Source organism: Pogona vitticeps, chromosome 6, assembly GCF_051106095.1.
Source record: "Pogona vitticeps strain Pit_001003342236 chromosome 6, PviZW2.1, whole genome shotgun sequence".
Taxonomy (NCBI): Eukaryota; Metazoa; Chordata; class Lepidosauria; order Squamata; family Agamidae; genus Pogona; species Pogona vitticeps.
The window spans coordinates 85,136,248-85,161,814 of NC_135788.1; the positions used below are offsets into that span (position 1 = coordinate 85,136,248).

At 44.6% G+C, this 25,567-nt stretch overlaps 1 protein-coding gene across 4 annotated transcripts; it reads right to left on the reverse strand.

Moving 5' to 3' along the window:
• Positions 1-41: 41 nt before the first annotated feature.
• Positions 42-24,038, reverse strand: PLEKHH3 (pleckstrin homology, MyTH4 and FERM domain containing H3). Of its 4 annotated transcripts, none has more exons than XR_013537496.1 (12): positions 23,620-23,916; positions 12,491-12,549; positions 10,239-10,327; positions 9,536-9,730; positions 8,507-8,664; positions 7,343-7,451; positions 6,539-6,836; positions 4,839-5,046; positions 4,361-4,562; positions 3,342-3,462; positions 2,873-3,120; positions 42-997 (listed from the first exon to the last, which is right to left on the reverse strand). XR_013537496.1 is itself a non-coding variant. In XM_020796076.3 (12 exons), exons 1-11 carry the CDS (start codon positions 23,764-23,766, stop codon positions 2,887-2,889), a joined length of 1,755 nt encoding a protein of 584 aa, XP_020651735.3. In that variant the 5' UTR covers positions 23,767-24,038; the 3' UTR covers positions 42-997; positions 2,873-2,886. The 4 variants fall into 4 exon arrangements, 2 of the variants coding, with proteins under 2 accessions (XP_020651735.3, XP_020651736.3); XM_020796076.3 differs by having other exon boundaries at positions 4,361-4,497; positions 23,620-24,038; XM_020796077.3 differs by having other exon boundaries at positions 4,361-4,497; positions 10,239-10,371; positions 23,620-23,680.
• Positions 24,039-25,567: the final 1,529 nt, after the last annotated feature.

Below are 25,567 nucleotides of genomic sequence, written 5' to 3' on the forward strand. Positions count from 1 at the left end.
TGAAAATTATGCACCTAAAGAAAAATCAATTCTCCTTGTCATTCTTTTTCCTTTGGTCTTTATTGGAAATGGTTTGAAATTGTATGCTCACAGAGCCCATTATGGGTGATTCTGTATTCAGAAATGCAGGTCTATTTTGGATGTAGCTTATGGACAAATACATAGATTACATCAGCCTGTGTAACCTACATAGAGAAGAGATGAAATATGTAAGGTTCACATCACTGTCATTCCCTACCCATAGAGAAAGGAAAAATATATCGACCCTTCTCTTAAATTCAGCTCAAAAGGGCAAGAGACACTATTATTTTTCAAACACATAGCTATTAGCTGTGGCTCAGTTTCTGCCCTAAAATATTTGGTACATTGTCAGCCGAGCTTTGGTAGCAGGCCTTGGGGTAGGTTGAAACCTACATCTAAGATGTGCTAGGAAATTCAGCTCTGGGGGGAAATGGCATATACTTTAGCAAATTTGACAAAGTACTTTTCCACCATCTTCTTCCATCCCCTTTACTTAAAAATAAAATTTTACAAGAGCCAAGTATTGGATGGAAACTAGGATTAATGGCATATCATAAGTGGTCTACTTGACTGAAAACATTGCACTTTTGTATAGACAGGCCAGAAACTATGCAATGTAGACACAGCACTAAAGTTACCTGAGAATTATAGGAAAGAGACCAAATATGGCAATTCAAATGATATAAATATTATTTGTAATACATCAGGGTGGAGAATGCCTCTACACAGGAGAGAAAGCAAAGTCATCAGCTCCTTAGGAGCATAAAATACTACTGGTCTCCCTGCTACAACTGTCTGACTGGAGAAGGCACTGGTCCTGGATAACAATTCTGCTGCCAGGGCAAAGGAGTCAGTCAGCTTGGGCAGAGTTCCATTTTGGCAGTCCGAGTACCATCTCTGTAAGGGTAGCCACTGGGAGTCTACTGCAGACTGTTGCTGGACATACTTGTGTGAAGTGCTACACAGTCTCCTTCACCTGAAAGCAAAACAGAAGGTGGTCACATAGTTAAATCTCAGCCCTCTCCTCCCACAATACAGTGGCATCAGTGCTGGATTTATGTGCAAATTAAGTACACTTCAATTTACACCACAGATTATGAGGACTGTTTTAACTGAGAAAGCCACCTTGGGTCCTTTTAAGGAGAAAGACTGGGTAAATATACTTAACATTAATTAATTAAACATCCCCCCCTGCAGCTTCTAGTAAAGTACTTCTTATGGGGATGGATAACACTCTTAAATTTGGCATGTATTAATTTGGACTTGGTTGACATCCTCTTGGCCAGGCCCAGGACAAAACAGCCATAGGAGAAAGGTATGTTTTTCAATCTTTCAGCCAAGATGCCTAGAGAGAGGAGGGCTGTACACTGCAGACAAGATTTCACAAGGAAGGAGAAGAATATTGTATTAACTACTGAAACAGATGACAAGGTAAGGATCTTTAGTGGCATGCAGGGTGCGATTTCAAAATCCAGTGGTCAATGGCTGAGATTCCCACAAAGTTCCTCATTAGGACTAGCTGAAACAATTACACAAAATGGCATCATTCCTATGTGTGCAGACTTCAGAAATTATTATTCTGGTGACTGACACAAAATATTATACGCAGCAAGTGCCTCACCTGCAAAGAGCATTCAGAAATCCTATGCTTGAATCAAAGCAAACATAACTTTTTATGGGACTGGAGCTTCCTTTCAGCCAACCTGGATGGAAGCGTAATCTGCCACAAAGCCTCTTAATTCTTGAAAAAGGTGTACTCCATTTTATTAGTAAAGTAAGTTGCTGGTTTGAATAAATCAATTTTAGTTGATGCTTGAATATAAGAATATCAATCATCTCTGCCTGAATGTAAACAACTCACATATTCTTATAAGCAAGTCACTGGTACTCCATGTATCATTTAAGTTACTAATATGATGTTGTACACAAATAGTTTAAAACACAGTATGCCAAAAGCAAGTATGGCCAAGGGACAGCTGTGGGAGGACACCAGAGGTTTCCTGACCCGTCTACCGGTCCAGATGGCTGTTGCTATGTCCTTCTCTGATGGTCAACAGACTTTCATTTTGGGAGGCAAAATGTGAACCCCCAAAAATCCTAAATTGTACAACTGAAGAAAAACAGTACTGTGCAGAAAGGGGAAGGATAGAGAGATAAGTACTAATTAAGTACACGTTTTTAAATGTACCTGATCTCCAGGATATTCTCAAGTTCTTTTCTAAATACATAATTACAACATACTATATTTAAGCCTGTGGAGTTTTACCAGAAGCAGCACTTAAGTTCTTTGTGGGTGTTATTAACACCCAAGATAGACTGTTCCAGCACTCCCTGCTGGGATCCTGTATCTACGACAGGTATACATGATGATTGGTCCTGCTCTAGATACAGTGTAGCCCAGTTTTCCCTAGTGAAGGATATGATGCCCTTCCATATGAAAGAGCATGGGGTTAGCCTCCTGCAGTCTAAAGCAACACAGTGTGGGGATTAGGGATAAATTGGATTGGCTGGCAGTCTTGGCCTTCTGTGCCGGTGTAGCCATCTTACAGCAAAATTTGTCCATGGCAAAATAACAGGCCCAAGTTTCATAATCTGTTGTAGTTGCTTCTGAACTCCACATTTTCCTAAATGGGGAAAACATCTTTCCCCAATCTCAGGTGCCACATCAGAAGAGCCCTGAGTATGTATGCTTTGTAAACATTTATCTCGCTAGCAGCACTGGTTTACAACTCTTGTCCTGTTCCTTGTGGCACCTGCTCACCCAAGTAGCAGGTACCCCTACTTTTTATGGTTGATCTCCCGTGTGCACAACCTAAATCTTGTAAGTATAGAAATGTACGGAAAAACTTACCTAGAGCCTTCACATCAAAGAGAGCAGAGCCAAAGGCCAGCTACTCGCCCACCAGATTGAGGTAGGCTGCCATGGCTTCTTCTTGTCTCATCTACTGCAATTGTTTCTATTTGACCCTGGTAGCCTCCATCAGAAACATGGCCTGTTCCTGCAGTTGGCTGCGCAGATGTTCCTACTGCTCCACCTGTTGCTGTGCCAGACAGGAGCCACCCCACAGTCCAGCAGACAATGCTCCAGCAAGACTTCCCCTGGTAACGAGATAATGAGGTTAGAGGACTAAGACAAGAATACAGTAGGCTTAACAAAATTGCTGAACCAAGCAAGGGGAAGGTGACATTGAGGTTCTACAAGCACAGCATGGTAAAAGAGTGGAGTGTCTTTTTAGATACAGACACACAGCTAGGGAGAAAAGTTTGTGGACCTGTCAGGAGAAGTGAGAGAAGTATGGAACAGCAGACATTAACCTCACCTGCTTAAACAGCAGTGCAAACTTCTGGCTCTCACAAGTAACATTGTCCATGTTTGGACAGACATAATGCCTGAACCACAGTCTTCCAGGGGGCTTCCAGCATGCCTCTTCCCTGTTGAAGCTAGCACAGACACAGCAAACAAAGATAGTACATCAGGACAGGGCCATGCAAAGCTTCCTACCCTGGTTAACTTCTGATGGGTGGATGACAAGACTCAAACAATCCTAAGCTTTCCCCGTTTATACCATTACTCTATGGTATAATTGAGGACAAGCAACCTCAAAGCATCCAGGAGCATTTTAAGCTCTCAACCCACCCCCAAAGTTCCCAAACTCTGTCTCCAGAAATCTCTGTCCTGGTCAGTTCTGGTTCTTTTCTTTTTAAAAGTCTTCAGAACTAAAAATGCACAACATGACATTAGAGGGCAAACGACATCTCCCAGTTTCTTCCAGGCCACAGTTTTCAAAATGGAGGCCAAGATACTTGGGGGATGCAAGTTGGCCACTCATGGTAGAGCTGAACACAGCCCACAAATCCAAACAAAGTTATATTCAGGCTTTTCTTGTCTACAGCCAGTTGTTTGGTCAGGTGCTTTCAAGTTGGAACTGACTTATAGTGACCCTAATAGGGCTTTCAAGGTAAGTGAGCTATTTAAGGAATGGTTTTACCAGTTTTTAAAATATATATACTGTATATATAAAACACACGCGTGAGAAAGAGTTTCCATGGCTGAGCAGGGATTCAAATCCGGGCCTCCTGAGTCCTAATCCATTACTCTATCCACTACACCACACTGTGTATCCCCTACAGTCTAGTCATGCCAAAATAGTATCTTTGGTAAATTATGCAGAGTTGCGTTTATATGCTTATTGTGCCAGGTTCTATATCTACTGCTTATAGGGAGTGCCTCACTGCAGTCAAACAGTAAGGCATTCCGAATCAGGCAAACATCATTTTTCAAGGTACTGTCTAGAGATCTGCAAAGACACAAGGTCAGTTGTATATCAGGGACACTTACTTCTCAAACCTGGTGAGGATATCTGCCACTAGTACATCCTTGGGAAGGGGACACTCATGCTGCCAGCTTTCCTCATAGAGGACAAACGAGTTGGGGCTACAGGCCAGGCCCAGGTGTAACATCAATTCCCGGGCCACCTGGGACGAGGAGACAAAGGGAGTGACAGGAAGCCTGGCCATTTCCAGCAGGAGGACACTCAGTGCTGCAAAGGGGACACAGACAGGGTCATACATGCTAAGGAAAGAGAGATCTGGAGGTGGGGGGAGGTTTGCAAGATGAATTCTTGGCTCTCCTGGTTGGGAACAGAGGTGAAATCCTCCAACACTTTCTCCCTCTCCAAGGATGGAAGCAGTACCATTGCTTGAGATCAGCAACAACTCTGCAACCTGCAAGCCACCCAAGGAAGGGAATTTTCTACAAACTGAAGCCATCTTGTCTGCCTTCCCAGCTGATTTAAGCTCCTCTGGCTTCTGCTTACCTCTTGGACTGTAGTGTGGGAGGCGATGGCCACCTGGCAGGTGGCAGTGCTAGGACTCTGCACAGTGCACACCATTTCCTGCCGTCCTATAAGTCTTGCAATTTCTTCCAAAGAGGGTACACACTCACGCCCTTTGGTCCTGTGCACAGCTTCTGTAATAAAGTGTCCATACTGGGCCATCTCTGAGTCTGGGAACCGTTTCTCTGTTCTATTGGGGGACAAGGAAATGCTGGTTGTTAAACAAGGAAGACATTGGGTGAAAGTTTCATTAATGGACGCCTTGCTTACTACTTAGTACAACAGTCCCCCTAATGAAATTACACATTACTGCTATCATTTGCCAGATCAATGAACTTCCTGCTTAGTTTCTTGTCTATCAACAACATCTGAGACTAGTCTGTCTGCTGTAGCATGCCGCCCAAAATTTCAGTTAGTCCTATGGTGCTGCTTATTCCTGAGTAGATATGTATATGATTTTAATTTTACTTTTGACATCAGTTTCTCTATTAGTTGAAATCTGTCTCTTTCCATCATTCAAAAATCAAGGGAAAGTTTGGATACATGCAGGCTAAGTTAAAAGCAAGCACAACACAAGGGATTGTGGGCTAGTTTACATAGCTCAACCCTTAGACCTTGGCCATACATCGCTATATTTGCTGCTTTAGACATTCTTAGCTGTTTTTAGACATTTTACCTTTTGTATGAATATATATGCCACTCTCCTCAACGGTTTACCTTTTATCTTTTAGCAGTTTTACCTTTTATCCTTTTAGCTTTTTACCCTTTTTTTATCCTTTATTTTTACCTCTTGTATGGCTTTGTAGTACATGCCTGTCTATGAAGTTATGTATTCAATTTTGTATGGCTCGATGCCGTAATAATAAAATGTATGTACGTATGTAACATCTGAGACAATACAAGAATAATGATGGACATGTGCCCTTCCCCTAATTTGAAAGCTACTATGTGATAACTGAAGTTATACCATCTCTGAATATAAACATAGGCTGAGAAGAGAAAACCAGAGCCAGAGAAACTTTCTTTTGGGGGCTGGGAAAACTACATGCATTCTGGGAATTATACGCCCCCAAAAGAACTTTCTGTTTATTATTCTATTTGTCTTATTTATAGGCAACCTCTGATAAGGAGACTCAAGACACCTTGCAGCATTAGAATAAAATTTAAAACAGCGTAAAATATACATTAAAAATCAATTAAATTATAAAAATGATTAAAACACAATTGAATAATTAACAGGTAAAATGTAAAAAAAAAAACATATTCACTAAAAAAATGGCATTCAGGGACTCAGGATTGTTAAAAGGCTGCCTGAAAAGGTGGGTCTTCAGCTGTCAGTGGAAGGATAAAGGGGGGGGGGAACCACCTGATGTCCCTCGGGACAGCATTCCATAACCTGGGAGCAGCCACAGAGAAGGCTCTCTCTTGTGTCCCCATCAACTGTGCCTGCACTGGCAATGGAACAGAGGGGAGGGCCTCTGCGGATGATCTTAAGCACCGAGAAGGCTTCCCCAAGCTCTGAGAAGGATACCATTCCTTTACTTCTATGGATGAAGACTGCACTGATCAGAAAAGGAAAATATATCCACCAGATTGATGGGAGAGGCTTTTTTCTAAGCTAAGTATATGACAATAAACCTTAGACCTCTTCATGCAAAGACAGCCCCTCACCCCAGGCTCACCGCTGCAAGTGCAACTGCAAATAGCACAGGACAGGCAAGGAAGGCACAAAGGTGTAACTCATGCAGGTGAGCAGCTGCCAGTAGCGCAGGTTTGCAGGTGCCCCTGGCACAGGTGGTTCCGTGGTCTGCTTCACCAGTTGGCAGTAGATTTCATCCACCAGGGGCGGGAGATCATGGCACGTTTGAAGCACCCCCTGCATAAGAAGAGCAGGCTCTCGAACCCCCTCCAGCTGCTGCAGGGAGTGGAAGAGCTTAACAGCTTCGTCACGAAGCCCTGCATAACCTTGGCCACCAGGAGCTGCAGAACACAAGCCAGGAGACAAACGGGCCTTTAGTCACAATTCCAAGACATATGGAGGCCCTGCTAGGACAGGGACGGGGAGGAGTTTTACTTTTGAGGCTCCCAAGCTCACCCCAGTAAAGAATCTTTAATTTTAGAAATACATATTTAAAATCCAGGATTCTATAGACCTACAGATTAGCCAGAGTAGGTCTGTTTCTAATCGCAGATGCCTCCAGGAGCAGCAGCTTTTGCTTTGAGAGGCTGGGGTGATCCCTCAAGATTCCCCATGCAGAAAAATTCCAAAAATAAAAACTCTGTTGTTTTTAAATGGCTATTTTAGACCAACCCCAGCCCTGCTGTAGACGGTGCCTGGAGGCAAGTTGGCCCTCAAGCCCTCAATCCATCCAGCTGCTTGTCCCTATCTTCAGCTTTGCAAGCTGAGCTCGGCTGAGCCAGATACTGCCCAAACCATACAATGAGAAAATCTGACAAAAACAATCCCCCAGATTGAGGGGGCTCACCTGCATACGGGAAAGGCAGCAGTGGTGCATAGAGTGGGCCAGCCGTGTAGCACAGAATGGGATTGTTATGATAGATTTGTTCTAGGACTTCTGGGCTGTTGCGGTTCTCCTAGGAGAGGGAGGAGAAGTTAAAGCATATGAGAAGCATTCTGGGAATAAACCTTGAGGCAACTCTCAACACAGGATGGGATCCAGAACGGGCAGGCAGAATTCCTAGAATTACCGCCCCAGTCTACGAAACGGCCATCTGTATGCACTGAAAGGGGCCAGCATAGAAGCACTCTGCTTCCTGCTGGAGGTTGCTGAACCAGCGCACATCGGCTTCCAGCAACAGGCTGAATGACCTACAATTCCACAAAAGGAACTCGGCTAAACTTCCACCCATTATTCCCAAATATAGCAACCAGAATCCTCTTAATTATGCTTGACAACCAAAGTCAAAAGGCAAAAATTACTGTGTTAAATTGCCATTAATTAAGAAGCTGAGGCTTGTATTTCTTGTTGTGCACCAGTTGTGTGACTTGATGTGCAATGAGAAATAGGAGCACCTCCTCAGCAATTTGCCACAGCAACTTACATTGTTTCAGCTGAAGCCAGTGAGCATTAAGTAACAAGATTCTGGCCATTAGTGACCATGAATGAATGTAATTAACACGTGCTACACCTCTCTGATTAAAGCTGAATCCTCATTCCACAGCTCAGATGACTCTTCTCCACCTGATGCCTTCCAGCTACGCTGAACAACACCTGTCATACCACATGGATGACGGGAAGTCAGTTCAACACAACTGGAAGGCTGGCTTAGACATTTATAGTTTTACATTACTTGAAAACAATCCCTAAAACACAATCGTTAGCAAAAGTTCTAAGCTTTAAAAATTAAAACAGAATTAATACCTATCAACTTTGGAATCAAAGCAGCACATACCACAGGGGGATTAAGATACCCATCACCCTTGTAAGGTGTTCCATATAAGATTGTCTCTTCCTGTTTTCAGAAATCACACCACTGGCTTCTACATATTCCTTATGCATTTCTACAGAACTCTCTTACATCCTGCATGCCAGATGGACTCCTGGCACATTCAGGCTTCTGGGCACACTTCCAGCTCCAGTGGTAAACCCTTATACTCAGCCCAGCGGTTTCCTTCCCACATTCCTCACCTCAATGTCACACATCAGGATCTGTGTGGGTGTCTGCACAGGGGCCTTGCTCACAATGACCTTCTGCAGCGCACAAACCCAGTGAACAGCCTCGTTTAAGTGTTCTGTGTAGAGCCGGTAGCAGTGCTTCCTGCCAAAAACCGTCACAGCCCAGTATCCTGGAGAAGTAGGAGAACCAGTGATAACAATAGAAACACACAAGTGCGATGACCTAGGAGACAGTGCAGCCTTTCAGTCTTTGCTCCAACCCCACAGTGACAACAGCAGCAGGGATTTTGAAAGCTACCTTTTTAAAACTACAGCTGCCAGAATCCCCTAGCCAGCTGGGACAGTCTGGAAATTGCAGTCCCAAAGTAACATTTCCAAGTACAGTACAGTGGTGCCTTGCATAGCGATCCTTCCGTTTTACGACGAAATCGCTTTGCGACGCTGTTTTTGAAATCGCAAAAGCGATCGCTTTGTGATGGCCCCTATGGGGAAAATTTGCTTTGCAATGATCACGGGGAAGCGATCATCGCAAAGCCCCTATTTTTAGCCAGCTGATCGGTGGTTCCAAAATGGCCGCCGGAAAAAAGAAAATGGCCGCCTGCTGTGTTGCCTCGCTTTAGAGGCACCGAAAATGGCTGCGGCAATGGATGATTTTCACTTAAGATCAGTTTTTAGCCCATAGGAACACATTAAACGCATTTTAATGCGTTTCTATGGGCTTTTTAATATCACTTAGCAACGTTTTCGTTCTGCAGCGATTTTTGCAGAACGGATTAACGTCGCTAAGTGAGGCACCACTGTACTAAATTGTAGCTGATATGCCCAGACACAAAAGAACAGAAATCCAGTTGGCTTGCTGAGCTCATTCCCATCCTCTGCAAAGCAAAAACACTCTCTCTCCCTCCCCCACCCCAACCAACCAGGAGGCATCGGACCTCCCCACACACAGATCCTAGAGCTGACAGATGTTCAGGATATAAAAGTCAGTGGATCTGGGAGCCTGGGGTTCTGTCTTCAAAAAGGCATACATGGACTACGTACCTGTTTCCTTGTAGGTCTGTTTGTCAGGCCACAAAACAGAGCAGAGGCTGGTAAGGACAAGGGACCCAAGACGGCGGGCACTTATATCACACCCACTGTAGTAGTCAAGGGAATCCTCAGTCAGCACAAACCAGTACTTGCGAGGGCGGAGCCAAGGGGTCTTTATACCTCCCCTCACTTCTCGCTGTAGCCAGCCTAGAAGACGGGCAGAAAGTTGGCAAGATGAGGCCTTTCATTCTTTTCCCAATTCCAAGTTACCTCCTTTCTTCTCCAGATTAAAAACTGAAGCTTTTTATTATTATTAAAGTATCTTTATAATTTTATAGTTTTCGGTAGGATGAATTACATTCACGAACGCGTAGAGAGGTTTTTGTTCTCCTTTCAAGCTGAAGTAAAAAGAGGTGATCAGCTGGCCCAGCATTTTATGCAACCACTGAGTGGTTTCAAATTCTCTTGGATTAAGTGCAAGCTGGAGGCAGCTGGGGGGGAGGAAGGGAAGGGAGGGGAGGGGGCAGGCATGCCTGATTAAAGACCAGCCCACAGTCTATCTACTGATCCTCCTTCCTAGACACAAGTTTAAACTCCTTCTTGAGGACACTCTCCCCACATAAAAGACTGAATGGCAAGCTGATAGGCCTGGAATTAGAAATTAATAAAAGGAGTCCTGGTTCTCATATGTGGGTTATACAGCACAAAATCCCACCTTTCACAATAGCATCAGGTTCGTCTCGTACCCTTCCATGCTTCTTCTCTGTGATAAGACTGTGCATTTCATCAGACACTGGCAAAGACCTGAGGGTAACAAACTGGTAAGGTGATGGAGGCATCAACCTGGACTGGGGAATAGAACACAGGTGGGGAGGATGCTGAACTTTTTCCCACAACCCAAGATTATAGATTAGCCTTCTCTAATTTGGGTGTCTCCTTCCTGCGTTGGACTACAATGCACACCACTCCACTTTCTCCTTCAACACATGTTCCTTTGGCATTAAAAAGAAAATGGTAGTCCAGCTTCTGTTGTGATCTACTTCAGAGCTGCAATAGGTAGCTTGGGACCAAAGCTTAGGGCAAGTTACTTTTATAGGTTACAACTCACAGAAGTCCCGAAGCCTGCATACCTAAAAAGTAACTTCTTCACATCCTGGTTGGGATTCAGTGCCGTTTGGCCTCATGACCTAAAGTGCATCACCACAGTAGCAATCCTGACATATAAATATTTGGTACAGAACACAGGAATGAATAGACCTTTACCAGTCTTGGCCCAGTTGGTAAAGAATGAAAACTGCTGCTCTCATTTTCATGTTGTCCCCTCAGAGAACCTTTTCTGCCACACCCACCTCCATCCTCTGCACTTTATTTTTTGAAGGAAAGAGATGGGGAGACAACCTCCTACACCCCTTCTTTCCATGTTTGTGGGAAAGTGGGCTGAGGGAACTTGCACTGTTAACCTCAGACTAAAAATAAGCTGTTTATACAGAAGGGCTGCCAAGAATTTGGGAAATGAAGGAGTCCAGAAGAGGAGAGAATGCTGGCCAAACTGTCTAACAGAAAAGTGTGTGAGTGTATGGGACAAAGGGAGAAGGGAGAGAGAAAAAGAAAAGGGAAGAAAAAGGAACAGGAAAGGCAGAGATACACTCCCCCATGAGAGCACACCTCTGGGACACAAGCCCCACAGATTCCTGCTTTCTAAAGAAGGTGGAAGATACGCAACCCTCAGCAAAATGAGACTTGTAGCCACTCTAGGATGAGAGTTGCTGGAAAATGAGCCTACCTAAAGCTAAACCTGTTGACCTGGAAGTTTCTCAGAGGATCACGGAGACAGGGTACAAAATTAGGAGAAATCATGGCTGCAGATGCACAGAGGCACTTTTTCCTTGATTCTAGCTGCATTTGGTCTAGTGTTAAAAATAGGCTCTGGGGATCAAATACAAATTAAGTGGCACTCGTGGGCTTTCCTCACATTCTCTGCTCTAAGCTTTGGCTGTTCCCAGCTAGGCTGCCCTGCAAGGACTCCTCAGCCTCCCTCCCCCAGGAGCTGACCATAGCTATGGCCAAGAACACCCAATCCCTAGAAAAAGAATCACAAGGTCCTCGGCCTCAAAAGAAACATGTCTTTTCCCAGGCCCCATCTGGCAAGAGATGAGCCACAGCAGTCACTTCCTCTCTAGCTAGGCCTGGGCCCAGCTGGGAACCATTAGCTGGAAGCAGGGCAGGAGGTGTGTGGGTCACCAGACAGAATTCTTCCCATGAATTCTCTTCTCCCTCAGCAGCTTTCTGGCCAAGAAAGAATTGAAATCTTAAGGAACGAAGAGAAGAGATGTTCTTAGAGATACAGAGTGGGAGCAGGGCAGAGCCTCAGAAATTCTGTTCAATGGCAGGGCTTAATCCTAGCCCAGAACATGAAATAATCATGACAAGCAGACTACTTCTAAACATGCAAAGAGTGTCTGTCTCACAAAATCATCCCTGGATGTCTGGGATTAGGGAACAACACTTTCAGATTAAAAAATGTGTTTTTCCTGTAGCAACTGCTGCCAATTCATACAAATCTAGAACTAGAAGGAACAATGACATGGCATGAAACTGAGGGTAGCCACACTCATACCGTACTTAAAATGTAGTGACTACATTTACCTCATCAGTCTTTTGCTTCCAGATTTATCAAACAACCAGCATGGGACCTGAAGATAGAGACCCAAGCAGGCATCAAAGACGACAACAATCAAGCAAGGCAGCCGATTTGTGGGGCTCTGGGAAGCTACAGTTGGAAAGGGTGAAAGCTAGGGCAAATAATCAAATCTTTCTATAGTGGAGGTGACAGGAGCCAGGACTGTGACAGTATATGGCGGGCAGCTCCCTCCCCACCACCAAGCACATGCACACATCCTCCCTGGAAAGCTGTTCTTTTCTGCTCAAAACCCACCCACCCATACATCGCAACCCATCACTGCTCACCTTTCAGAACCACTGCTAGCACGACTGGGCTGAGTGAGGGTCACTTGCAATGTAGGTCCCTAGAAAGCGATGGGGAGGGGGAGAGAAAGGGGAACACCATCAGCACTCAAAAGCAACTTTACATACAGCTGTTGTGAGAAAGCCTAATATACAGGCAACTGAGGCATTGAAGTGTTTACAGACACCGGGTATCAAAACATGCAACAACACCCTCTCCCTGCAGTATTGCTGTTTATCTACTCTAAAACAGGAGGCTGGCTGGAAGAAAGAATGGGAATGCATAATAATAACACTGGGACACACAGCCGCCTACCCATTCCCATTTCCCAACCACACAAGGAAATGAATTATTAATCTGCAACTTTCCCAGGCTGCTTCGTCGGCTCTACTGCCCCTCCCAGGCCACAGTCTGGCTAGCCATTCCCCCTTCCCCCCTTACACACAAACACACACACACAGACACACACACATCCCGCAAGCTCCAGCAACTGAACGGGTTCCTGTATCCTCAACTGACCTTGGCGTTGGGCTCCAGACTGTGCAGAATTGCACAAGCACATTGCTGAGTAAGATACAGGCAAACAAAGTCCTATTGTAGCCAAGGCTTCCTTCCTCTGCGAGTGGGGGTGGCACAACACGAGGGCAAAACAGGTTCTGGGTGAAGGAACGGGAAACCTGACCTCATGTAAGGGAACCCCTCAACCCGACCAAAACTGGCAAGTTTTATTCTATGCCTGGATGTTTTAGCGCTATTAGTTACCCACCCTGTTCTTCTTTCTTGTCTTTGAGGGAAGGCAAGATATAAATAGAAATAATAAATACAGTAAGTCATTTCTGAAAAGAAGTCCGGGATGGAATTTATGAGAACTGGTAAAAAGTGCAGGACACAACATGCAGTTTAGACATAAGCCCTGCACCGTTCAACTAAAGCAAAGAACACATTGAGTGTGTTCCTGGGGAGGGTTGGGGGGGGGGGACAGGAGGAGAAACTAAATATAAAGCCAGTCTGAGTGAGGGGAAACAGAGAGCGGCTGCAACAGGTACTGAGTAATGGACAGGGCACCAACTGTCCTCTGGCATTAGAACACCTGTTAGAACACAGCTCAAGTTGGCATAAACTGTCAGAGTCCTGCAGGGGCAGAGAGACGGGGCAACGGCCATCAAGCACAGTATGGAATGCTCGTTCCAGCAATGAAACCAAGCTGGCAGCTGGGCCAAGGTGAGGAATTAAAAATTTCCAACAGGATTTCTTACCTTCTGACGCTTGCCAAGAAAGAAAGAAAGAAAGAAAGAAAGAAAGAAAGAAAGAAAGAAAGAAAGAAAGAAAGAAAGAGAGAGAGAGAGAGAGAGAGAGAGAGAGAAAGAAAGAAAAGAAAGAAAGAAAGAAAGAAAGAAAGAAAGAAAGAAAGAAAGAAAGAAAGAAAGAAAGAAAGAAAAGAAAGAAAGAAAGAAAGAAAGAAAGAAAGAAAGAAAGAAAGAAAGAAAGAAAGAAAGAAAGAAAGAAAGAAAGAAAGAAAGAAAGAGTGGAACCCCCTTCCTAACATCCAATTATTTACTTAGAGTTTGCAAAAGTTACTTGTGCTGACTACAGATTCCAAAACAGAGGCTCTAGAAATTATTGTCCTCCCCAAGCTTGGTATTTATCACAGTCGGAATTACATCAGCTGCCATTGGCTTATAAACCAATTGGTCTATAAACAATTGGTTTATAGAGAAGAAATGAAAGACTTAACAAACTCATTCTGATGCACAAAGTACTGGCACTAAAATCTGAAATGCTGCTGTTTTACCTCTACGCTATCTCAACACATCCCACAGTTTTACTTATTATCCTCACTTACGGAGGAATCAGTCCTCAACTCTCATCTTCTGCAACTGATGAGAACACTGAACAGAATGGAGGCAGGAAATATGCCATTTCAATAAAAGAGAATACAATTTATTTATTTATTTAAATTTTTTTTTACCCTGTCTTTTCTCCTTAAAAGTCCCCCAGGGCGGCAACAGAAGTGGGCTGTACTGAAGGAGATGGATAAAAAAGGTGAATAGGTGGAGGATGCATAGGAGAACATAGAAGTGGAGACAGTCAGCCGTTGGGGCAAATGCCTGGATCATTACGAGGCAAAAGGCAAAGAAGAAAAAGGAGAGGCAAATCCTGCTTAACTACTAAATGACTGAACTTTGCACCACCCCGGTTTGGTTTAAAATGAGCTAATTGATGAGAATTTATAAGCAGAGTAAAGCAAAGATTCAAAAGGTTAAAGAAAAAAGTTGGCCTTACTACTGCTTAAACACATACAGTTTAACAGTTTAAGACTTACTTTGCAATATAATCTCTCAAAATCAAGACTTTTATTATTTATTTATTTAAAACATTTCTATGCCACCCTTCTCCCCAAAAGGACCCAAGAGTTCTGAATTTACAAACACAGCTTATTATTTACAAACTTATTGAAAAAGCACTGTGCCAGGATTGCTCCAGTGTGTGGTGGAAGAGACCTGAGATTGAAAGATCATGGAAGAGCCAAAATCAGTATTCCTTAATCTGGTTCCTTCCCGGCATTCTGGACTAAATCGCCCAGGATTGGAAAAAAAAAGTGACAACTCAATCATCCGAAGGTTACTATATTGTGGGAAGCTAGTTTAATTTCACGGAAACAGTAATCCAGAACATTATGCAGACTTGTTAAATGTGTTCAAACTAAATTTTGAATTTCCATGTTTCTGAGTACATAAGCAAGACTGATTTAAACTAATAATTCTTTTTTCTTAAGAATTCATTGATTGAAATAAGCAATAAAAGAGCATTTAACGTATACTGAAGCTACAGGATTTGTAGTACTGATACATATTGTGCACTGAGGTACTGAAAACCCGTCTTCTCACACAGTAGCAGCACTGCTTCACTTATAAGGTTCACACTCACAAAATAGCATGTAAAGTGGCACATGGCTACTTCACATGTCCTCAAACTGCTTCACTATGCTCTCTGCTCCAGCCTGCTCAGCTTTCCCACACGCATTTTGGGAAATTGACTCCACTAAAAGTTTCAGCCAGACCTGAATTGTCTAACGAGTTCCCTTTACGCTATTTAAATTAGAACTTTCGTATCTTTTCAACTATTCCCAGTGGCTTTCCACAAAACCGATAAATAAAAGAACCATGAAACAAACATAATTTTTATATACCGTATTTTTCGCACCATAAGACGCACTTTTTTCCCACAAAACAGGGGGGTGGAAAGTCTGTGCATCTTATGGAGCGAAGAAAACAGATTATATTTTCCTGTTTTCTTCTCCTAAAAAATCGGTGCGTCTTATGGAAAGGTGTGTCTTATGGAGCGAAAAATACGGTATATACTGTACAGTATACTCAAAACCATGAAAAGTAGAAAATGGAAATAAGGGAGCAAGAGACCTTGGTGGCAAATGTGACCTCTACATCACCATGGAAACTTTTAAAACTGTTTAATTCTACCATTTTATTACTTTTTTAACTTACCATTTAGTCAGACATTATTTCTCATCCAGGGAATTCTCCATGCCAAATTATATACTATTTGGATAAATAGTCTTGATTTTATGAATGCAATTATAATATGGGATGTTTTTATCAGTGCTTCAAAAAGTCTCTTTTTTCACCTACAACTCTCCGATTCTCCTGGCAAATATGGCCACTGGACTTGAGATCTTTAAAAAAATTCCCCCAAAATCTGCAGGATAAATGCACCCAGGCACTTTCTTTCAGTACATATTTATCAGTACTATATTTTCCTGGTAAAGCATAATTTCTGAGCACATTTAGAGTGGTGGGGGACTATGCAAATGTCTGGGTACACTGACCGCCAGAAACACCCATTCTGCATAGCAGCCACCCTGCTCAACACCAAAGTTAGGAAGATCTATAAAGCTTGTTTGTCTTTTCTTTCTCCACTCCCTGGAGTACCTTCATGGCATCTCTTTGGATCAGGTTAGCCAAGAGACTGCTTTCTCCCCCATATATCTCTTTGGTTCTTGAAGTCAACTGGAGTGGCCCTCCTGGTTCCTGAAGTCCACTCTGTGGTTGAGCAGGTTATTCAAGAGGGTGGCACGCCATTCCCTCAAAACCCTGGCATGCTACAACAGTGTTCAGATTGACATGCAAACTGAAAAGACAGCAAGTTTCTCCTTTTACCATCTATTTCACAGATGATACAAATCTTGTATGTATTGTTTGTGCAGTTAGGCCCTGTGTATATCATCGCTGTGCACTGCTTTGACATTTCCACATATGAATAGTTTATAAATATTAAATAGAGATGGGAACGAATAAAAAAAAATGGTAATTCATTTTGATTCATGATTTATCAAGGTTGACAAATCATGAATTTATTTTTTTTTCTGATGAATTTTTTTTTACTTTAAAAGCCTATAAAATGCCCCCCAAGCACCTAGAGACACCAAATTTACGGGGAATCTTCCCCTGACTCTTCTCTACAAGCCCTGTAAGTTCAGTGATGTTTGGGTTTCGGATGTCCAAATTATTCACCCACAAGGAGGAACCTCCAGGAAAGTCGCCCCCCCAGGCACCTAGTAACACCAAAATCACAGAGAAACTTCTACTGACTCTCTTCTACAATTCCTCCAAGTCTGGTGAAGTCTGGGTTTCAGACATCCAAGTTAAAAACCAATAAAGTGGGTCCCCCGAGGAAAGTGTCCTTTAGCAAGCTGGCTTAGGGAAAGGTCAACCTTCACCAGACTTGGAGGGATTATAGAAGAGTCTCAGGGGAAGCTTCTTTGCAATTCTGGTCCCTCTAGGTGCCCTGGGGGGTGTTTTATAGCCAAATGAATAAAAAAAATCAAAAATTACTAAAAATTCATTGATTAATGATTTGTTAGGGGCATGGATTCATACGAATACGAATCAACAAATTAGGGATTTCTGAACAAATCTGATTATTCATTTTTTTTTAAATTTGTGCCAATCTCTAATATTAAATAAATATCTCTATTTCCAGTACTGGGCATCAGCTCTGTGGCTGTCAAGGAAAGGGAAACCCACAGCTGGACCTCACAGCTGCCAAAAAGCCAAGATCTCCTTGTTATCAAGTATCTTCATGTGACAGAAGGCCTAGTCTGGCCTGCTCTGCTTCACTGAGAGCCAGAATATGCCACAGGCAGGAGCTTCACAGCCTGCAATACTGACAGCAGCCTCTGCTTGTGCTTACTCTGCATTGTTGGCAGTAAGTATGTGTGTATATAGGGTTAATGAACCGGCCTTACAGCCCTGTTCAAACAGGCAGGAGACTTTGTGACCTATGACTAGTTCAGGCACCGTGCTTCCAAGAGACTTTGTTTGCTCCTCAACAGCAATGTGAACCCACCAGAATTTGAGACTCCTCTAATCATATAATGGTTCTTGTTCTACTTCCCAGCAGGATCAGGCTGCCAGTGTCACAGGTGTGTGTATGCTCTGTGCTGTCAAGTTGGAACTAACTCATAGCAACCTTAATAGGGAGTGGTTTTACCAGTTCTGCTCCCCCAGTGAATTTCCATGGCTGAGTGTGGATTCAAACTCTGTTGTCCAGAGCGCTACTTGATCACTCTTACCACATTGGGAATCAGGCACTAATTACCATCTATTGAAACACACCCTCAAGAAGCAGCTCAAGATTCTACACCAAAACCTTTGCCAAGTGATGGCCAACTAGCTCTCCCTGCCTTGGCAAGTGATCTTTCTCTCCAGCAGGAGTGCATGAGTATAATGACAAGGCTCAGATAGGCTTTTAAAAGTTCGACTGTTCTTTGCACCAGTTAGCTCAAATTCAAAAGGAAGGGAAACTGAACAAGTCCCTCTGCAGGAGAATACTTGTTCAGTTCACTTATCTTCGCCGATCAAGTGAAACAAGCTAAGACTCCAGAGTAAAATCTGGGTGCAGGAATGGAGGGTGGAGCTTGATACTCCCTCTTGGTATGCAAGCCTTTGCGGTTATTAAAAAAAAACTACCTTTAGTTCAAATATTTCAAACAGAAAGTCTGTACTGCAAAGGGCTGGAAAGAATTAAAAGCAACTGGCATCTACTATAGGCTACCTGTGTAATTAGTCTGGTAACTTACCAAATTATGGATTTTATTTAAAAATGTGAATTAAAAAGTGGTATCTACTTGTGACAACATGACTGCATGTCATAAAGGTAAAGGTTCCCCTTGACAATGTTTGTCCAGTCATGTTCGACTCTAGGGGGCGGCGCTCATCCCCGTTTCCAAGCCATAGAGCCAGCGTTTTGTCCGAAGACAATCTTCTGTGGTCACATGGCTAGTGCGACTTAGACACGGAACGCTGTTACCTTCCCACCGAGGTGGTCCCTATTGATCTACTTGCATTTGCATGCTTTCGAACTGCTAGGCTGGCGGGAGCTGGGACAAGCGACGGGTGCTCACTCCGTTGCGTGGATTCGATCTTACGACTGCTTGGTCTTCTGACCCTGCAGCACAGGCTTCTGCAGTTTAGCCCGCAGGGCCACCAAAATGATCCCTCTTCGCCATTCTGAGGATCCTAAATTAGCGCTGTGTTTTCTTTCCTACATTTCTTTTCTGATAAAGGCTTCATTCCTGTGCAGAAATACGTCAGGGACTGGTAGATTGATTTCAACTGATCACCCTCTCTCTCTCCTCTCCTCTCCTCCTTTTGTTCTGTCCATTTAGGGTTTTCCTTGGGTTCTTCTTTCTCCCCAACCCCCTCACTTACTTTTTCTTCCTCTGCTCCTACAGTGGGCATGAAATCAGACTGAGAGTCATATATTTATTTATTTATTTATTTATTTAACTTATATGCCGCCCACACTACCCGAAGGTCTCTGGGTGGCTTACAGCATTTAAAATACAATAAAAAGGCAAAATAAAAGGGCAAAATAATTAAAATGCAATTAAAATATATGTGAAGCTGGGGCTGCAAGTTGCCCATCTCTGCTTCAAATGAAGGCATAAGACGTCATGACAAAAATATGGCTTCATCAGGCATCACAACCCCAACACTGCATTTGCAAAGGCTGAGCCATTTAGTAATCCATCTTGGAAAAACTGCTTGAGAAATAGACTTTAGCAGCTAGCCTATGAGAATGCATGTCATATCAAAAGTTCAACGTGCATACTTTTTGAAAAACAGTTAAATGTTGTTCCAATTTTGTAAAACTTTTCAATGACTGCATTCTTAAAAGCATCCTACAGACTCAAATTCACTTTTCCAACAAAAAAACAATGTAAATATTGTTTAATAAAGCTAAAATCGAAGTATACACAATTTCATCAGACTGTGGTATTTGTGTTACTAAATGTACAGAATACCAGTCGCACTATTATGGTGGGTTTAAATGTCACAGCTGGCTTGTAGAAAGATGCTTGGCTCTTGTATAGAACCTATAGATTCCTGTGGATGATGCTCCCCAAAACCAGCACCTTCTGTTCCTCTACCAGAAAGCCTTGGACTAAATCACATGCTTAGGACAACGGACTTGAACAGAAACCACTCAATGGGAAACGAGATAGCATGAAAACTCAGACGCTGCCCTTTTCAAAGACTGGCACAGCCTTGCTGTTTTACAAGTGAAATCCTATCAGGATGAGATCCCTCAGGGGCATCATTACCAAACCTGCAAATGACACTGCCATGTCAAGCTCTTTCTGCCCACACCCCTTACTGCTGACAAGGCGCCAGAAAAGCAATCTGGCTTGAATTGAGGCTCTTCCTCTCTGATCCAACTAACCACTAGGGCTCCCAACCTTGGATAGCCCAGGTGTTCTTGGACTGCAACTCCCAGAAACCCCAGCCAGCACAGCAGGTGGTGAAGGCTTCTGGGAATTGCAGTCCAAGAACACCTGAGTTACCCAAGGTTGAGAATCACTCCACAAGGGGTTCTATTCAGAGCTTGAGAAAGTGGTTCCCCCTGACTCCCATTACAGCTCCCAAAATGTCCCCAGACCAGCCACTAGCCATGTTGGTTAAGGGGATCTGGAAGATGTAATTTAAAAAAAAAAATTCTTAAACTCTAGCCCTGTTATTACAACCACCTTCTCTTTCTTTGAGTTTTGCCTCTTTACTGTCACACATGGGGCTCTCTCTGTGGGTATGAGCCCAGACAGCATCTATGGGTCATCCTATGCTTCTGAATCGCTTTCCTTAAATCGCTGGAGAGTGTGCAAAGGTGACTGCCGCAGATGCCACTACAGCACATGCTTTGGATGCATATCGGGTGACCAATTTCAGGATCTAGTCTCTCCAGCTTGACAAGGTATCTTTGAAGTGGCAAGCACACACCTAACAGAGCTCGGCCTCTGCACAGAATCCCATGGGGAGAAGACAGTTCCAACAGGTTTACGCACAAGTTCAAAGGTTATCTGTGAGCTGCTAGGATGTCTTCTTAGTATTTGGGATTATGCTGTTTAGAAGAAGGAAAACCACTGAGGAGACATGAGAGAAATGTACAGAATGGACTGCAGAGAAAAAGACCCATGCACCCCCACACATATTAAAACATTGGGTCACCTTGTGAAATTAGTCAGCAGAGGACAGACACCCAAAAGTTGCTCTTGACTGAAATCGTTGCACTTGATATTTCTACAGTTAGTAACCAAGGGCTCCGACTGGCCTCTTCCATCATGCCGGCTTTCCACATATGATGGACTACAAATGCCATCGTCTCCTGACCGCACAATCAGCAATCACAGATGGGCATTTGGAGAGCAGCAGATTAGAGAAGGCTGTCATAGAAGACTATAATATAGAACTGTAAAGTGGTCCTTTTAAATGTGTATCTGCCAGGATAACTACACAGAACTTCCAGAATTAATGATCATTTTCTTTTAAATATCAGGGGTTTTTTGGGGGGGGGGAGTAGAAAGGGCAGGAAGGGAAAACCTGCTGAGATCACACCCACACATGGGCTTCCTAAAACTACTTGAACAGGATGATGTGGATGGCCCCTTGGTATACTTCTGGAGGCTTCCTCACACTATGCAACACCTTGATGCAAGCCTATTCAGAACGGTGGACTCTGAAAGAGAACCATAGCATGCTCTGAGCCAGCTGTTCTCTGTTTTAGCGCCTGACCCAATATCGCTTTCCAGGGTGTATGGTACATCCTTCTCATACTTCTGTTCAAGAGTCAAGAGTCACCCCCTCCCTGAAAGCACCAAGACAATCTACCCCTCTTTGTGGGTTACAGGGACAACAGGAATCACACACACCCCTTGCAGCCAAATGCTGAGAGGTGCTGGCCACTCAAGCCTACCAACCCCATTGGGCAGTGGAATGTGAGATTCTCTCCCTACAATTCAAGACTAGCCCTTCCACTCCTGCAGAGATCTAACAGCACACTTACTGAAGAAGTAAAGAACCCCCAAACCAGTTCCTTCCAGCCAGGGTAATGCACTGCCTCAACGTGTCGCATCCCGTTTCTCTTGACAGGACCTGCCTTTCTGACTGGAAAAGCATGAAAGAGATGCTCCTGAGCAGCAAGAGCGTGTGGGTAGACACACATATCCGTACACAGATGCGCAATCTCTGCAACAGATCCAGCCAACTCTCTCAAGCGCCATGGAGATCTGCAGCTGGCCAGCCAGCCCAGTTCTGTCCAAGCGGGTAGCTTGGCCTTTTGCCTGTGCCAAGAACTGACGCCATTAACAAATTATCCGAAGTCCTGGGCCAAACAAAGAGAAGCTTTCCTTCGGGGCCAAGTTCTTTCTGTCCTAGTACAGGCATCACCAGTACCCTAAATATCAAGTGGCATCAGCCCACAGCCTGGAAAAGTTACTTATCTGGACTACAAACCCCACTAGCCCTGCTGTTTAGGGAACACTAGAAGTTCAGTCCCAACAACAGAACCTAGAAAAGTTGAATGTATCAACCAGAACGTATCAGCCAACAGTTATAGCTTGATCGGAGCTGAAGCTCAGCTTCTTGAACCTGTCTGGTATCAAAGGGACTTTAGCCAGATTATGATACTCAACCAAGGTACAAGCATATTGCATCATCCTGTCACACACGCAAAACCCTCCCATAAGCCAAGACAACTGGAATCTACTTTCTGGAGATTTACCTTTACAAAAGGAACAGGAAGGTAGATAGAGGAAGTCAGCAAATTCATCTTTCACCCACATCTCAGCTGACTTGGCTTCTTTTCTTGAAAGGGCTGAACAAATCTACTGTCTCTGTCTCTGTCTCTCTCTCTCTGGGTGTGTAGGAATCCAGAGGCATTCCTTATGACCTCTTGGAAAGCTTTTTTGGGCAAGCACCTTTAGCCACCAACAGGAATCTCCATCATCTTAAAGCTGGCCAAACTTGGCCTCAACTCTCCTTGACCTTCCTCTCCCACACTTAAAAGGCAAGGGACTAGGAGTGAGAGGAAACCAAACAGCCAAGACAAGAGCTGATCCTGCATAATTCATGGGCAATGCCATTATATAACGATTATAAAGGAAATGCCCCCTCCTCCATTCACCTTGCCAGCAATTCCCTCCTGTGCTTGGCCTATTCTGCATAAAATAGATCCCTAGAAATGGGATGAGGCATCACACCTTCCCAATGGTTCTCTGATTAGTTAATTATACATCAAAATGGAGGTAGGGTCACAATGGAGCTATTCGACAGGCTAGATTGCCCTCAAATACCATAAGAGTGCCCTCCAAAATGAAATGAATTTTAAATAAATCTGAATGTATAAAGGATGCCATACTTCCAGCTAGGATCCTAATAAAGAATGCTGAGCCCGACACTTTAATCTGAGCCAGGACTCGACGTAGAATGCCTCTGAGCATGTTCCAAGTGGATTCCTACATGCTGCATCAGGGAGTAACACGAGCAAGTGCAAACACGCGGGGATAATTTCCAAGCATTAGCCCCCCCCTCTCTTTTCAAGTCTATCTAAGCAAGAAAAGTTTATCCCCAATACAGAAGTCTGCCCCCCCCCAGCCCAAACAAGGAGTGGGGAGAAGTGAGGTGACATGTGAAGGCAACACACACTTCTTCATGACCACCAAAGCTCCGGATAAAGGATAAACGTGAAGCGTGCCTTCCAGCTCCCACAGAAGGGGCACCCCCGAAGAGAAGGCGCACCCAGCGGGCGGGTTTCGCCCGTCCGCCCGCGCAGCGCTCACCTCGTCGCCTTGGCTGCGCAACTCGAAGGACTCCTCGGCTTCCTCTTCGTCGGCCACCCCCTTGCCTGCCTCGCCATAGTCCCGCCGGAGCAAGGTGAAGCCCTGCCTGCAGCACAGCAGCCACCACAAGCCACCGGGAAACGGCATCCGGAGCGTAAGTCTTTCCTCCGGAGCCTTGATCGGCGCGGGCAAGGAAGGAAGAGAAGGGATCGGATCGGACCAGACCGGACGGCGCGCCCAGGGCGCAGTCGGAGGAGAGGCAAAGGGGGAATCCTCGCAGCGCCCCCCACGCCAGCGGTCTGCGCCGCTTGCAGAGCCGAGCTCTCGCCCCACCGCCGCTCTCCCCGCCCCCGGGCCACGGGAGGGGAGGGGAGGGGAGGGGCGCGCGTCAAGGCGAGGCCCTGCTGCCGGTGGCCCAAGGAGGAGCCACCCTTTCCGGGGGGGGCGGCGGCTTATTGCGTCACGTGGCCCGGTTTGGCCTGCTAGTTGGCGGGGGGGGGGAGGAAAGCCAGGGCATAGGCAGGGACATTCAACGCCTCGCCTCTCTTCCCCCCCCCCCCCCCGACCCTTCTTTCCACTGGAGGCTCGGCTCCGGGCCAGGGCGCGCAAGGGCTGGGGAGGAGAGCCGGGGCTTGCCCTGCAGCAAGACGCGTCGTTGCTGGGACGGGAGGAGACGGGGCCCCTGTTTCTGTGGTGCCTTTTTTTTTTTTTGACGTTTTAGCCCCGGAAGGGAACGCGGGGGCGAGTTGGGGAATGGGATCCAGCAGGTTTCTGGGATGGCAGCCGGGAACCGACAAGAAGGCGAGGCTCCAACCCAAGGCTGTAGGGGTGTGTGTGTGTGGAAACCAACAAACGGAAGTTCTCAGGAGTGTGGGCCGAAATGTTATGCTCATTAACTCCAGAGTTGCCCCTCCATTACTCATCAAGATGGGATACAGGGCTTTAGAGAGACTCCCGAGCTTCAAAGGTCAATGGTCCCCGAATACAGTATTGGCCATAAAGGCCTGACCTTAAAAAAAAAAAAAAAAAAAAGCCAAAGAAGTGGGAAAACGGCTTAATGTGAACCCTTTTAGTTCAGTGTGAAAATGATTGTTTTATATAAAGTGGGACGGGACTAAGGCAGGGAAAACCATAGTGATGGTTCAAGTGTGAGGAATTTCACTGTCCACCCAACACCTGCAAATTCGACAGTTCACCACAGAGAAAAAATATGTAAAACATGTGTTCCTGAGGATGTGCAGAGTTTTTCCTTCAAGTTATTTTGAGTAGCCCAAGCAGCAGCCACGCATTCCAGGGTCCCAGACAAGAACACACACTACTATGAAGTGGACTTGATCCATGAAAGCTCAAGTTAAAATATAAAAGTCTTTAACGTGCCATGTGACTTTTGACTTTCATTTTGTTTCTTTTGTTCCTTTTCCCCCTTTGGATTTTGCCTGATATGCTTGCAGAGACTAATGCAGCTACGTTTTCTAAAAGTGCTATTACTAAGTCAGCCAAAGACGAGGCCTCCAGTTTTACAGTAAATGCTGCTTGACTTCCAGCATTTTTCATTATAGAAGTTGAGCCTGGCGCTCCCACTCGCCAGCGTCTTCCCAGAAAAAAAAGTCATTTTAAACATCTGTGTGGAGAACTATCAGCCATCATGGCTCTCCGGCACCTCCATCTTTCAAAGGCAGAAGGTCGTTAGGCCAAATATGGGGCTAGGGATGTGGGCTGCTTTTGAACTTCCTGGAGTCTTGGTTTTGCTGCTGTGCAAAGCAGAAAGCGGACAGGATGGGGCTTCGGTTTGATTCAGAAGACTTTTCTTTGGTTCTTAATACTTCTTTCACCCTAGAATGGGTGAGCATTTTTAGGATTCCAAATTGTAGTTCCCATTATCCCTCACCATTGACTATGAGAATAATAAGCCTAATGGTAGTTGTAGTCATCCCTTCCCCAGCTGCAT

Coding starts and splice junctions, on each gene's coding strand:
- PLEKHH3 (XM_020796076.3), bottom strand. CDS start 23,766: ATGCCGTTTCCCGGTGGCTTGTGGTGGCTGCTGTGCTGCAGGCAGGGC. Junction 10,328..12,490: donor GCTAGCAGTGGTTCTGAAAG/GTGAGCAGTGAT, acceptor TGTTACCCTCAG/GTCTTTGCCAGTGTCTGATG. Junction 5,047..6,538: donor TTGCAGTTGCACTTGCAGCG/GTGAGCCTGGGG, acceptor GTCCCCCAATAG/AACAGAGAAACGGTTCCCAG.